This window comes from Squalius cephalus (genome assembly GCF_949319135.1).
Source record: "Squalius cephalus genome assembly, chromosome: 18".
NCBI lineage: Eukaryota > Metazoa > Chordata > Actinopteri > Cypriniformes > Leuciscidae > Squalius > Squalius cephalus.
Window position 1 is genome coordinate 10,291,886 of NC_137139.1, and position 15,895 is coordinate 10,307,780.

At 37.6% G+C, this 15,895-nt stretch overlaps 1 protein-coding gene across 1 annotated transcript in view; it reads right to left on the reverse strand.

Moving 5' to 3' along the window:
* Positions 1-8,671: 8,671 nt before the first annotated feature.
* Positions 8,672-15,895, reverse strand: part of frmd4bb (FERM domain containing 4Bb) — a 28,040-nt gene continuing 20,816 nt past the window's right edge. The window contains exons 18-24 of the mRNA XM_079850285.1: positions 15,401-15,457; positions 15,005-15,146; positions 14,551-14,715; positions 13,662-14,446; positions 12,016-12,151; positions 10,021-10,125; positions 8,672-8,782 (exon numbers count right to left, since the gene is read on the reverse strand). Coding sequence (XP_079706411.1) covers positions 10,038-10,125; positions 12,016-12,151; positions 13,662-14,446; positions 14,551-14,715; positions 15,005-15,146; positions 15,401-15,457 — 1,373 coding nt within the window. The 3' untranslated portion in view covers positions 8,672-8,782; positions 10,021-10,037. The remainder of the gene's footprint in view (positions 8,783-10,020; positions 10,126-12,015; positions 12,152-13,661; positions 14,447-14,550; positions 14,716-15,004; positions 15,147-15,400; positions 15,458-15,895) is intronic.

Below are 15,895 nucleotides of genomic sequence, written 5' to 3' on the forward strand. Positions count from 1 at the left end.
GATCATATTACTGATTTCTGAAGGATCATGTGACACTGAAGACTGGGGTAATGATGCTGAAAATCAGCTTTGATCACAGGAATAAATAAAAATATATAGTTATTTTGAATTGTAATAACTCATGATATTGTTTTTGATCACATACGTGCAGCCTTGGTGAGCATAAAACACTTATTTTGAAAACATTATAGTCTAGTCATTTTAAGCCAAAATGGGGGTCAACCTTGAACAAATTGCAACAGAAGCAAACTCAACTGATTTTGTATCCTCAATATGTCCTGAGTAAGGAAAAAAAAGTCCCGAAGAATCCCATTTGGGGAAAGTGTCCAAAAAGACCCAAATATACGCCTATTCATACGCCTATTCATTCTTTTTCTCACATGAATAGGGTAAAACATTTAACCGATATCACCATGAAAATTACTGAGTTGATTACTTGCATCAAGACAAACAAAAATGTATTACAAGTTTTTTTTAATTGTTTGTTAACGTGGACAAACGGTGCATTATCTAATTACGGATGTGCTAATTTGCATAAATACCACAACAGATCTAAACATTGGGTCTAGACAGGTGAAAATGTCTTGTTGAATCTTGTTGACCAATAACAGTAAAATACTTGATGTTAAGGTCTGAATGAACCCATTACGGCTACCCATGAGCATTAATACATAGAGGCAGGAAGAAGTACTTTAAACCAGCCTTTATTCATTTTTAAGAGATTGGGTTTGGGGCTGGGTCCGTGGGACTGTTTCTGGGGGACGAGTCTGAGGGAAGAACAGGAGACTAAAGAGAATGGAGTAAGGAGAATGCAGAAGACAAAAGGTAGGTAAAATAAAAAGTGAATCCCCAGAAACAGTCCCACGGACCCAGCCCCAAACCCCATCTCTGCAATAATAATGAATAAAGGCTGGTTTCTAAAGTACTTCTTCCTGCCTCTATGTATTAATGCTCATGGGTAGCCTAAATGGGTTCATTCAGACCTTAACATTAAGTATTTTACTGTTATTGGTCAACAAGATTCAACAAGACATTTTCACCTGGCTATACCCAATGTTTAGATCTGTTGTGGTATTTATGCAAATTAACACACGTAATTAGATAATGCACCGTTTGTCCACGTTAACAAACAATTTAAAAAAACTTGTAATACATTTTTTCGTTGTCTTGATGTAAGTAATCAACTCAGTGATTTTCATGGTGAAATCTAAAGGTTCAAATTTTTACCCTATGACAAAGAATGAATAGGCGTGTGAATAGGCTATATTTGGGTCTTTTTCGAAACTTTCCCCTAATGGGATTCTTCAGGGCTTTTTTTTCCTTACTCAGGACATATTGAGGATACAAAATCAGTTGAGTTTGCTTCTGTTGCAATTTGTTCAACCTTTTTTCATAAAATGACTGGACTATTAAGAAATCTTACCGATCTCAAACTTTTAACACAAAAAAACATTTATTTTGAGTCATAACCGCCTTTCTTGGCATTCCAGTGCATTTTCATTGCGCTGCATGTCTTAGATTTTTGTGGTAAGGCTGTGATTAGTTTTAATACAGTGAAATGGTGCATGGGAAGCATTTACTGCATAATACCACAGCAGAGGCCAAGTGTTGAAGAGCGAACATGGGAAAGATCTTGTTAGGGCAAGACTGTTGAACCAAAAAGCCTGTTGAGATGATTACGTTACCAGTCGTGTAGAATATGAACCTGCTACATACAAATATATGGTCGGCATGGCAGCATACGGTATTAACAAGTGAAGTCTTGTTGGTTTTCGCTTAATCCAAGGACCATTTTCTTCTTCATTCCAGTTTAAGGATTCTTGGAAGCAACGGCCGGTTGGAAATACAGGCTCAATCAGTTCCCTCCCTGTCCTCGAGGGAGTCGCTGCATGGACAACACAAACGGCACAAAACACACTCCTGAAGCTCTTTTGTTTATGACAGCCTGAGGACGGCATGCCATCGGAATGTCTAAAGTCATAATTCATAATAATGAGTCACACCTCAATTTTTTTAATGTTTTTATTCACATCCTGTTGGAAAATGACAGACTAATTCAAGGAATGAATAGATAATGTTTCCAATGAAAGGTGTGCTGGGTCAAAGGTCATTGATCACATTCAAACCATAGAGTTTAAAAAAACACCCAAAACTTTCTAAAACGTGTGCTTGTACATCACATGCTTCTAAGCCACAAATACAGACAATACAGGAAGTTACAATCTGTACATCAGATGGACACATTCAAAGCAGGAGGTGTGTGTATTCCAGCATGGCACATGGGCGTTTCCTTAAGGAACGGTTCAGGATCAGTGCAAGTTCAGTTTGTGAGGAAGCTCGTCTCCACCACTGAATAACAAGTAAAAAATATAATTGCGACTTTTTATCTCACAATTCTTACTCTTGTTCTCGCAATTCTGACAACTATTCTCAGAATTTTGTGATGTGAGCTTTCAATTTAGAGTTTTGACAAACTCAAAATAGTCCAAATTGTGAGTTTATACCCTGCAATTCTGAAAAATAGTTGCAATTATCTTCTTCTTTTCGGTGGTGTAAACAAGCTTCCATATGTTTGACCTGTGACATCTAAAAACGGTCTCATCCCACAGTAAAACAATTCATAAATAAAAATAATACAGTAATGCACTTACAGTTGGTGTATATATGTAGGACTGCACTAGGTTGAAAAAAAATACACAAAAGTATTTCAAAGTTTTAAAGTATTGCCACACAACTTGTACAAAAATAATACACAAGACTAGTGGGGGGAAATCACTTATCTGAGGATTTGTATTCAACTCCTAACCAGTGTACTTTTGTTTTATTATTATTATTATTTATACACTATTGTATTCATGTTTTGAAGTGGCTTATGTGTGTGTGTGTGTGTGTGTGTGTGTGTGTGTGTGTGTGTGTATATATATATATATATACACACATATATATTGTTATGTGCTTTATTTTTTTATTATTACGTATTACTATATAGGTTTAATTTATTTTTATTACCTTTTTAGTTATTTATTGCCAATTTTAGTGCTCTAACTTAAACTTATTTTAGTTAGTTGTCTAGGCAACATTGCAAATTTTCTTTTCGTTGAGTTTTTCATCTAATTAAATTATTTTTGTTTTTCATTTCATTACAACCTTACAGCTAATTTAACACATTTTCAAAAGGAAGAACTAATATAAGTGCTTTAAGCACATGCTTCACATTTCCTCTGTAATGTTTGCCTAAATGTCCATTGTAAGTGCATTATTGTACTACATTTAACTCTTTCCCCGCCATTGACAATGTTTGAGAAGGGTATTGCTGCAGCCTGGAGATCTCCTAAACGGGGTGTGGCTTCCTCCTATTGACAGACAGACAGTCAGACATGACACGCATATGTGACCTCCCCCTCTCCCCCCCCCCCCCCCCCCCCCCCCCCCAAACGTTCCCACACGTAAAAATAACTTTATTTTAGATCGACTAGAAATGACAATTAGCTGAAGCCAGAGCCAATAGCGCAAGTCTTTGTTTGGTGAGACCCCGCCCCCTTTTGAGGCTCTGCCCCCTTTTGGAGTTCACGCCCCATTTTGGTCCGCAGCTGTATCTACTTGGAATTTTCTGGCTTTCTGTGTTTTCACTGTTAAATGGTTAAACTGTTAAATGGTAGAGGGCGCTATTATGCATCTTCTGAAAGAATACTGATCAAAACAGGCGCAAAAGCAGAAACAAGCGTTAGCATATGTAAGCAGATGCATAATGTAAAATAGCGCGCTTATCAACATTAAACAGCATATAAATCAAAACTGCCCAATGTTACTGAATGAAAGGACTTCTATAGGACTGTGAAGCTTTGATGGACTTGATCTCCTCCATCTAGATTTTCTCAGCTTATTGCTCAAAATGTTGCCTTTTTTATGAAACCTACCCATATTCAAATGTTGATTAAAAAAGAAACTAGAATAAAACAGGGTTTGTTGTTGCTGTTTAAAAGCAGAGGCTCTGTTCTTTCTTTTGATATATTGCATGGTCAGATATTCATAGAACAAAATATTCTGAGGGCCATGAAACTTTTGTGAAAATGAAAAAAAATGCTGGCGGTGGCTGGCAAATTTTTTTTTTTTTTAAACGCTGGCGAGGAAAGAGTTAAGTTTGTTCACACACAGTACTGAGGAACGAGCGGTAATCGACAGCATGCTTCACATGAGCTTGTGTTAAACCAGAACATTCCTTTAAGAGCATTGACAACATTCTTACAGAGTTCTGTAGTAAAAACAGAACACATTTATTTATTTATTTTATCTTAAAGCAGAAAAACCAAAGTCTAGGTTTCCCAGGGTCTTGTGTCGGCAGTCTTGCCAAGTTCACTTCAATCAAGTGCTGTTCTAACAGAATTTGTGCAGGACAAAATATATACAGTATCAACGACTCGCTGGTCTCACATATTAAGCACTTCTACAAGCATGGACAACTCAATAAATTAAAAATGAAAATCAATTTAACCCTCATGTGGTCTTCGGGTCATTTTGACCCGGAGAAGATTTTCTTTTTCCCAAAAATACTAGTTAATGTTATCGCATTGGACTGAAACTTAGTGACTCTGTTCCCAAAGGGTATAACTACTTCTCAAATCTTTTTTGAAAAATTTCGTACTTTTTTTGCGGGGGTTTTGATACCTTGTTACACTTGTGGTCTTCCCGGGTCAAAATGACCCGCCTATAAAAAATAGCTTATAAATCACTCATTATACCATATTTTCACCCAATCTTGGATTCAATCTTTTTGTCAACTTGTTCTCTTTCAATTAGGACTGGTTTTATATTTCTATTTGCATCTAATTAATCGTAGGCCTCATTTATTTGACAGTAGGGATCTCATTTTTTGAGTAAAAAAAACATTATTTTTGAATAATTTTGGAAATATTAAATGAAATCTGAAGAAAATTGGCACTGTTTATCACACTAGTCTACTTTAATATTTCACTAGGAATTTTATTTTGAAAAACTTTTATTTTGTAAAAAATGGTACATAGTCACACTTGTGGTCTTCCCGGGTCAAAATGACCCGCCTATAAAAAATACTTATAAATCACTCATTATACCATATTTTCACCCAATCTTGGATTCAATCTTTTTGTCAACTTGTTCTCTTTCAATTAGGACTGGTTTTGTATTTCCATTTGCATCTGATTAATCGTGGGCCTCATTTATCTGAGAGTAGGCATCTCATTTTTTGAGTAAAAAAAAAATATTTTTGAATAATTTTTGGAAAAATAAAATAAAATCTGAAGAAAATTGGCACTGTTGATCACACTAGTGTACTTTAATTTTTCACCAGGAATTTTGTTTTGAAAAACTTTACTTGTGTACAATATGGTACAGAGTTACACTTGTGGTGTTCCACTGGGCCATTGAGGGCCATTGTGGGCCATTGTTTCAATGGGCCATTGAAAGTTAATGGGAGAGACCAATGCAAACAATGAATGGAACAACACAAAATAGGTATCATTTTAAAGCTTAGAATCTCAGCTTTTTAATGCATCTAATCACTTTGATCAACTCCTAACGAGAGCTGAGTTATCACTCTAAAACAAGAGTGTTCCCCCGCAGGCGCCACCTAGCTGCGAAATAAATAATCATAATATTTTTCAAAACTGTTACCTTGATCAACTTAAAATAGGTGTCATTTGAAAGCTTAGAGTCTGAAACTTACAATGAATGTAGCCAGTTTGATAAACTCCTAAGTAGTGCTGAGTTATTTGCTGATAAATAGAAAAAAACAAATTCATAATTTATAAACTACTTTTTTACTACATTCAGCAATATGTCAAATACATCATACAGCTCAGATAGTCCTGTGTCATATGTCATTTGAAAGGTCTCAATTAGTAGAATACAGCAAGCATAATTGTTTCAGGCTTTTTTCTAAACTTGAGTGAGATTTTTGTAAAAGAAGCCCTTCAAGAGACCCATGTGTAAACCATACATGGATGATGGAAGTTTAGACACATTTCCACTCGTAACTTCATGAAACATGCTCCGATTGTGGAAAATGACACATCATTATTTACAGCAGATGCTTACAATTAAAATGAGTCCAAACTCAACATAATCCATCACTCAGAACTAAAGATATTCCTCATGGAGTTCTAACACAAAAAATACTACAGACACACAGACTCACATAGCCAAGCAAGGTAGCTTAGACTTGGCCTTTTTACTCGTAACTTCATGAAACATACATCGATCATGGAAAATGACACATCGTTATTTACAGCAGGAGCTCACGATTAATAAGAGCCCAAACTCAATATATTCCATCAACAAGATCTAAAGATATTCCTCATGGCGCTCTAACACAAAAAATACCACAGACGCACCTAGCCAAGTATATACTCATGAAGCTCTCACGTTTGGTTTTTGCTCATAACTTCATGAAGCATGCACAGATCGTAGAAAAATGTACATCATTATTTTCAGTAGACTATCACAATTAAAAAGAGCCCAAACACAGCACAATCCATCACTCGGATCTAAAGATATTCCTAATGGAGTTGTAACACACAAACCCCCACAGGCGCTCACAGAGCTTTGAATATAGATGTAGCCTAGCACTTATGTCGCGTTTTAACTCGTAACTCAATGAAGCATGCATAAATTGTGGAAAATGGCACATCATTATTTACATGAGATTGTTAAGATTAAAAAGAGCCCAAACTCACCATAATCCATCACATGCTCATATGTGTACAGAAACAATGAACATGCTCCTGAAAATGTTTCAGTCTCTCCCATTCACTTTCAATGGCCCATTGAAACAATGGCCCTCAATGGCCCAGTGGAACACCACAAGTGTAATTCTGTGCCATTTTGTACAAAATAAAAGTTTTTCAAAACAAAATTCCTGGTGAAAAATTAAAGTACACTAGTGTGATCAACAGTACCAATTTTCTTCAGATTTTATTTAATATTTCCAAAATTATTCAAAAATAATTTTTTTTTATTCAAAAAATGAGATGCCTACTCTCAAATAAATGAGGCCTACGGTTAATCAGATGAAAATAGAAATATAAAACCAGTCCTAATTGAAAGAGAACAAGTTGACAAAAAGATTGAATCCAAGATTGGGTGAAAATATGGTATAATGAGTGATTTATAAGCTATTTTTTATAGGCGGGTCATTTTGACCCGGGAAGACCACAAGTGTGACAATGTGCCATTTTGTACAAAATAAAAGTTTTTCAAAATAAAATTCCTGGTGAAATATTAAAGTAGACTAGTGTGATAAACAGTGCCAATTTTCTTCAGATTTCATTTAATATTTCCAAAATTATTCAAAAATAATGTTTTTTTTACTCAAAAAATGAGATCCCTACTGTCAAATAAATGAGGCCTACGATTAATTAGATGCAAATAGAAATATAAAACCAGTCCTAATTGAAAGAGAACAAGTTGACAAAAAGATTGAATCCAAGATTGGGTGAAAATATGGTATAATGAGTGATTTATAAGCTATTTTTTATAGTCGGGTCATTTTGACCCGGGAAGACCACAAGTGTGACAATGTGCCATTTTGTACAAAATAAAAGTTTTTCAAAATAAAATTCCTGGTGAAATATTAAAGTAGACTAGTGTGATAAACAGTGCCAATTTTCTTCAGATTTCATTTAATATTTCCAAAATTATTCAAAAATAATGTTTTTTTTTACTCAAAAAATGAGATCCCTACTGTCAAATAAATGAGGCCTACGATTAATTAGATGCAAATAGAAATATAAAACCAGTCCTAATTGAAAGAGAACAAGTTGACAAAAAGATTGAATCCAAGATTGGGTGAAAATATGGTATAATGAGTGATTTATAAGCTATTTTTTATAGTCGGGTCATTTTGACCCGGGAAGACCACAAGTGTGACAATGTGCCATTTTGTACAAAATAAAAGTTTTTCAAAACAAAATTCCTGGTGAAAAATTAAAGTAGACTAGTGTGATAAACAGTGCCAATTTTCTTTAGATTTCATTTAATATTTCCAAAATTATTCAAAAATATTCAAAAATAATGTTTTTTTTACTCAAAAAATTAGATCTCTACTGTCAAATAAATGAGGCCTACGATTAATTAGATGCAAATAGAAATGTAAAACCAGTCCTAATTGAAAGAGAACAAGTTGACAAAAAGACTGAATCCAAGATTGTGTGAAAATATGGTATAATGAGTGATTTATAAGCTATTTTTTTATAGGCGGGTCATTTTGACCCGGGAAGACCACAGGTGTTATAGGGTTTTGAACACCACATGAGGGTTAAAAACAGCCACTCATTCATAATAATATTTACATTATTTTGTCGCATTGTTTTAAAGTTCAAATCTATCGACTGTTCTCTGTATGCCAACGTAAAAAAAAAAAAAAAGGTCATGTGACATGGCTAGTTTCTTCACCTTCTTAGAACCTCCACTATGAAATGGCATTCACTATATCGTTTGGTTGGCTTGATTCTCTCTGTGCTCGCCGCAGTACTAACTCAAATAAACACTGATGCTCTGACAGTTTTGGGCTATTTATGAGTCATTTGTTCAGGTAGACGTCCACTAGCATGACCGCAGCGCTTCTCCTGTCACTCTGGAACTGAAAGACATCTCATTCCAAGGCACGAGAGAATTAGGTCCATGTTGTCCACATCTGTCGGTAAGGTGCTTCTGTTTCCTTTCTACTTTCTGTTGTGCCAATGTGTCTTTTGGTCCACCAGACGTTGGGAAATACAGCAGTCGTGTTGCTGCGGTATCAGCGTGTGCTCTGTGTGATGAGATTGACATGTGAAATGAGCTAATCCAATAGCCAATCAGTGAATTCCAAAAACACATTTCATTAGGGAATAGTTCTGGTCCTAATATAAATTCAACACATTATTGAAGAGAAGTAACAGTAGTTTTCAGGTAGAGACATTGAATAAAGTAATCACTGGATAGTCTGCAATGTGTAACAAAGATTAATCCTTATTAAACTTACAAAAGTTATTCAGTCAAGAGCATGATTTTGATTAACATTAAATACACAGACAGCAGCAGAAATTTTAGGCTGCTGTCACTTTAAGAGCGAATGCATGGATCCAATACACTGATACCGGTACACATCGTTCTCTACTGTTTACATCCACTTAAGCCAGTGGTTCTCAATTCCAGTCCTCGTGACCCACTGCTCTGCACATTTTGTATGTCTCTCTTATCTGACACACTCATTTCAGTTCATGGACTCTCTCCTAATGACCTGATGATCTGGTTCAGGTGTGTTAAATAAGGGAGACATACAAAATGTGCAGAGCAGTGGGTCACGAGGACTGGAATTGAGAACCACTGACTTAAGCCAACTATAAACCGACTATATTTACTAGGATTCTTGCTGATATGGGCAGTTTTGTGGGTTTTTTTTGTGTGTGTGTGTGAATTTGTCTATTTAAACGCTAGAATACGTGAAAAGAGCTCAATTGAGCTCAATCTGAGACGCGGCTCTCTGGGTGCGTGCTTCGGATGTTTGCGCAAAGAAAACGAATTGAATTGAGCTCCAATTTGCTTTCCAAACTTTCGTGACGATGCAGCATTGGCCCGTTACTGTCCCGAGTGTCATTCACGTTCATATTCACACAACATTGCATTGTTAGAATTCATAAATATGTCACCAGCCAACTGACGATTGATTCCATTTCATATATTTGCCAATGCAGAATTTTACTCGCATTTGGTGCTTAACGAGATGTTTATTTTAGGCTCTAATTGCAACGTTATTACATCGCTCAACGAGACAGCGCCAGTATTTTTTCCGTCCCCTGCTCCATTCGAGACCATCAAGTTTTTAGGGCCGGATCTTTTTGGTGCTGAACCCCCTTTTCTGCACAGGAAATGTGCAGAACGGTTTGAGAACGGGCACAGGCCGGGAACACACACCAGAGCCGTGTTGGTGGAAAAGGGTTAACAGTTAAGTCTCTAATTGTAGAAAGTTAAATCACAGGAATGAAAGATTAGAGTTTGACGACTGACCTGTCCTCGTGTGCTCTTTAATGGTCTGTGTCGGAACAGCTGGCCATGGCACCGAACACCTCTGCCGGCTCTGGTGTGTGAGAGGTGGCACTTTCTGCTGGGAACCTGCCATAAGAGACACAAGAAGAAGCAAACATTAAAACTCGTCAATGTCAACCGTTCATGCCTTGAAGTGGAGGTTGTCATAATAATCCAGTTAGATCAAAAAGTTCCATGTATAGACACCAAAAGCCTGAGGGCATAGTTTATTTGACTGATGCAATCACACAAAATAAATGTGGCTGATGCAATCACACACACACACACACACACACACACACACACACAAAATACCACTGTAAAAGGGATTAATATGCCAGTAAAAGTGTGAACAAAAGATTGAACTATCTGACAGTGGTAAACAGAAATGATACAATTTACACAAATGGCATATGTAATTTTTTTAAAGTCTAAACAAGCATTGTAGTTTGGTCTGATTTTCTTTTCATCCTAAAAATCTGCTACTGATGCTTGAGGCTGCTAGGTGTTTTTATAATGTTTCAGTGTTTTATTTTGCTTGTACAAAACCCAGCAACAAAATAACAAAACCAAATATATTTACAATGCACACTTTTTATTAAATTTTTAAAATGTTTAACTCTTTATGTTTTTATTATTAGTTTTGTTTGCATTTTTAGTTTGATCTCTTTTTGCTTTTATTATTTGCTTTGTTTAATATCTTTTTCTTCATTTTGTTTGCGTTGTTTGTTTGATCTCTTACTGTTTTTATTATTGTTTGATCTCTCCCTCTTTTGATCTCTGTTTGTTTTGATCTCTTTGGGGGTGTTTTTTGTGCATTATTTGTGAAATCTTTTCATTTTTTATTTGTGTTATCTTAGGTGTGGTTCTATCATGTTTATAAAACATTGTAATGCAGCAAATCCTAACTGCAATCAAGGTGCTACACTGGCAAGTGTTTTGAAAATGTTTTTGTGCTTGTTGGGTGGTTGCTAAATGTGGTCACGTCAAGGTCAAGGTAGCATTTATTGTCTCCCTTAGGAGAAATTTGTTTTAGATTAGGGAAACTGCTGCCACATCAAGACATAACACATATAACATACAACATATAAAATGAAAATAAAAGATAAAACATTCCAGTCCCAAAATCCTACATCATAAAAACAATACATATATCATATATCATAACACAACACAGCCCTCAGTTCCTGCCTCTTGTACCCTCTATTACCATTATTTATCTTCCTGCAGTTGCTCATTAATTAATTTAATAGACAACGGTAAAAAAGAATATTTATATCGGTTATACTTGCATAATGTAACCCTGTATCTTCGACCAGAGTTCATCAGCGTATACTCACAACACATGCGAAGGGTCTAATAAAATCTTGTTGGCCTGCTGTGTGATACAACGCTCAAAAATATCCTGTAAACGTTTCCCAAAAGGGACTGCAACTGAATATCATTGTATTAGGATATTTTCCGAATGCACAAAAAAGACTTCACTATGATGATCTAACGCTGATACTATATTGACCATAGTCAAGGTAGAAGCCATATTTGACAGGACAAAGTGAAAATGCTTATTTCCATGAATGTCCGGGGGACAAAAAAAAACAACACACTGTAAACATTAGTCATTACCTGGGACCATAAAGACATTATGACATATTAACTGTCTCAAATCCTCATTTTAATTTGACTAATTAAATTTGGCATCCACTGTGATTGCCTGCCACAGTAAGGCAGAGGTGTCCAATCTTGGTCTGGGAGGACAACTGTCCTGCACAGTTTATCTTCAACATTAATTAAACACACCTGACCCAGCTATTCAAGTTCCCAGAATTACTAGAAACTTCCAGGCAGCTGAACAATACATTCGAGCATCCATAAACATGTATGCATATCAACATTCAATGGCCTTCTTCATGACCATTATAAATACAACTAAATAGCCGTTTTGTGGGGCTCTTGAAAAGAACTAATTTTCTATCTCACCTGTTGTGTGTTGGGCTGCGACTGTATGAAGGACTGTAAGCCCCAGCGCTCAAGGGAACATCTGGCAATTCACCATCAGTCAGGCCCACTGCTAAATGATTCTGCCAGTTTCCCCCTCCACTGGCAGTAGATGACACTAGTGAGGAAGAAAAGTGTGATATGTTACGTAACGTTAAACCTTAACCTTAAATTTCATCTGAGGAAAATGTTAGGGGTAGAAACCCATGCAAAGATTCCCGCTACAATGCTAGGGTGTTTTAGTTGTTTGCACCAAGTCTTTACAATATTCTGGTCTCCAGATCTATGGCCGGTTGCATAAACTGCTTAGAGTAGTCTTAAAAGTTAGTCATCTATATTTTTTTTCAAGGCTGGTCATAATTTTTTTTAAGTCAGTTACATAAAAAGTTAGACCAGTCTAATTTGATTTGGAAAAGTTGGACGGATTAACTGCAAGTAGGTCAAACTAGTTCTTAATCTAGTCTTAATAAGCTAAGCTTATGCAACTGGCCCCTGACTTGATTCCCTCATTCAATACAAATCTCAAGGGCTTTCTGCCCATTTTATCGCCCACCTGATGAACATAATAAGTTCAATCATTTATAAAACTACTAGCACATATTTTCTCAAAAAGCCGCATGATGAGGTATCATTCATGTCCATCAGAGAATGGGTGCAGGGCAAGTTAAGTGCCAAAGTTTATTAGATTAGTTTATTAGATTCGCTCTGGCAGTCAACAAAAATCTAGATCTTATTTCTTGTTGGTCCATTTCTACTGTGCAGTTTAAAAAAAAAAAAAAAAAAAAAAAAAAAAAAATTCTTATAGTCCTTTTAAATTTGTTGGCTCCTTTGGAAGTAATCATTTCTGTTACACCAGAACAGGTCTGCCAAAAACGGGAGACAACTGGGTCTATTGTCCCAGGTGCGGGCAGAGGATACAGAACCCTCTGGGCCCTACAAATGCTTACTGCCAGAACCTGGCATTTTGTTGCCCATAAGATTCATTTTGTCCATAGTCTACATCAGGGGTTCCTAAACTCTGGCCTTTGAGGTCCACTTTCCTGCAGCGTTTTTCTCCAAGCATGATCAAACACACTTGAACAAGCTAATCAAGGTATTTAAGATTACTAGAAAGTTAGAAGCAGGTGAGTTTGATCAAGGTTGGAGCTAAACTCTGCCCCCCGAGATCCACTTTCCTGCATAGTTTAGCTTCAACCTTGATCAAACTCACCTGAACAAGCTAATCAAGGTCTAAAAGATTACTAGAAAGTTAGGCCCTGTGCTAAATGGCACACTTGATATACACTTGTGGTATTGTTGACTTATAATGGCTGCTGTGCGCACATGTCCATTAAGTCCACAAGACTTAAGTAGGGTGTCCCATTTGCCCTTTTAGGTTTCAGAAGGGTGCTCACGAGTGCCCCATTTGCCGCCGATATACGCCCTTGATGCGCACTTTTGCTGAGATTGCAGAAGTAATGTAGGGAAAAGTGAATGAGGGCACAGGGGACGATTTCGAACACAGCCAGGGCCTTAGAGGTAGGTGAGTTTGATCAAGGTTGGAGCTAAACTCTGGCCTTCAAGGTCCACTTTCCTGCAGAGTTGAGAACCCCTAGTCTACATTGTGTTGTTTGAGGAACTGTACTTACCTGAGGAGAACGAGTTTGTTCGGCTGGAGTGGCTGAATGGTGCGGGCAGAGTCTGGTAGCCTAGGCTGTGCTGGGAACCTCGGTCATATTTGTAGGTGTATACCAGCTGATAGGGACCTGGGTCCTTGTGCCCAGCGCTGCGATTGTACCATCCCTTCAAATGCTCTGCCACCAAAGCCTTGTACATGTTCTTCGTCAACACCTCATTCAAGGGTCCCTGCCTTCCTCTAGGGGGTCTAACAGTTGCGTATGGATTCTGTGACAAATTATCCGATCCCTCTATTCCATAATGCCTGTTGCGACCACGGCCCTGGTAACCATGTGCTGGGTAAGTGGGGTTGATGTTATAGTGACCCTCGAGTTCGCTCTCATAAACGTAAGCTCCGTTAGAACAAGGCTCATATTCAAAGCCGGGATATCCAGTCACGTAGTAGGCAGTCGGTCCGTAGTGATTCTGCTGGTGGCCATAACAGCTGGAGTTCTGGGGGACCAAGTTGGGCATGCTGCCTGTATTGCCGTAGATCTCCACTTTACGGTGGAGCCGGTAGTCGTGGGATTGTGAGTCCAGTGTGCGGTAGGGAGGAGTGGCCGAGCAGGGGAGGCAGTAGTCCATGCTGGACATGCTGGTATAGGACGAGCAGTCATCCAACACCTCAGTGCTGTTGCTTCGCCGTGAAGGAGACAGCGGGAACACCGACTTGTTTGCGCAGTGAGAGTGGAGAAGTTGTGACTGAGACTCCAAACTACCGCTGCGGTGTCGGAAACCACGGATGTGAGCTTCCGACCTACAGGATGCAGATAAACCATAAAAACAACAAGACCAACAAGATTTTTTTCAATTTACAAAGAAATTGTAAGTAGTGGTTGCTACTGAACCAAGTGAACTTGCCTGAGTTGGCTGCTGCTGTAGGCGTTACGGGGCATGACGGGGGTTTGCGGTAAACTGCGGGGGTTCTTCAGCATTCTGGGTAAAGTTTTACACGGACTGCTTTGGGCAGAGAACACCTCTCGGGGGGTGTAATAATGTCCTGGCCCTTGGACCTCATGATCCAATCTGTATTCAAACAGACAGAGGAATACAACTGATGAAAGAGAACATGTCTGGGTAATCTTTCACCCAAAATCAAAAGAAATAATGTTTTTGCATGAGGGCAATCAAACGTAATTTTTATGACATTTATGTCACACAAAGCTATTGAATGGGCTAGGAGACTTGGACCATAGTAAGGGAGTTATAAATACTTAAGTATGGTGCTTTTATGTCTTTTTTGGAGCAATAACTTTCTTGAGGGTTTTCTTGTGATCCAGCCCAGTAGATCATTAGGTACAGTGAGTATTCACACCTGTTAAGAGGTCTGTCGTGGTGTGTGTCGCTGGCTGAGGATCGTCTCTCGGGGTCGTACTCCAGGCCGGACGATGACAGAGGAGGACTGAGACACGGGGAACACTGGACGGAGCGAGATCGTGGCCTCTGGCTGTCATCTTCTGAAGACACAAACATGGCTTTTGACTGCTGTGCTTTTATGCTTTTGGTTGCATCCGGTTCGAATAATATTATGTAAATTCATTGTTGGTGTTGCATGATAAATGATCTATTATGAGTGTTAATGTGCATGACTCAGTGTATACAGTAGGGAACAATGCTGAGGAAGAACCACTGGCAGTGAGCTAGTAAGTTGTATCTTAATTACAGTACATAATCAGAGAGCTGATAGTGGTTTCATAATTGATGTCATTACCGTCATCTAGAGGAAGACTATCACACAGGGAGCTGCACTCAGACTGAGCCAGTTCATCTATGGAAGAAAGAGAAATGATGGTATGTTAACGAAACACTACATGTAGTTCATTTAAATAAATGTTTGGTTGCCCCTGATTTAATTCATGACATGGCTAATCAATATTATATTGCATATATTGTTATTTGATTAATTGTTAATTAAGCCCAATTTCCTAAAATGAATCACATTAAATCACAGCCTAATAAACGTATATGTTATATATTAAATATGATTGCATGAACTACATTCGTAGTCACTGTAAATTTGCAGTGGTACTTTGTTTTATAGTCTCTTGCGTCTTTTTGCTTTATTTCTGTTCATGTGTATCTTTTGGATTCTCTTGTTTTAATGGCTTCCTTCAGCATTTGGTCAGTCCACAAGCCACTTCAGCTTGTTTTATATGGCAGGACAGGTCAACATATCTTTACCATGAATGAAGTACACTTTAGCATA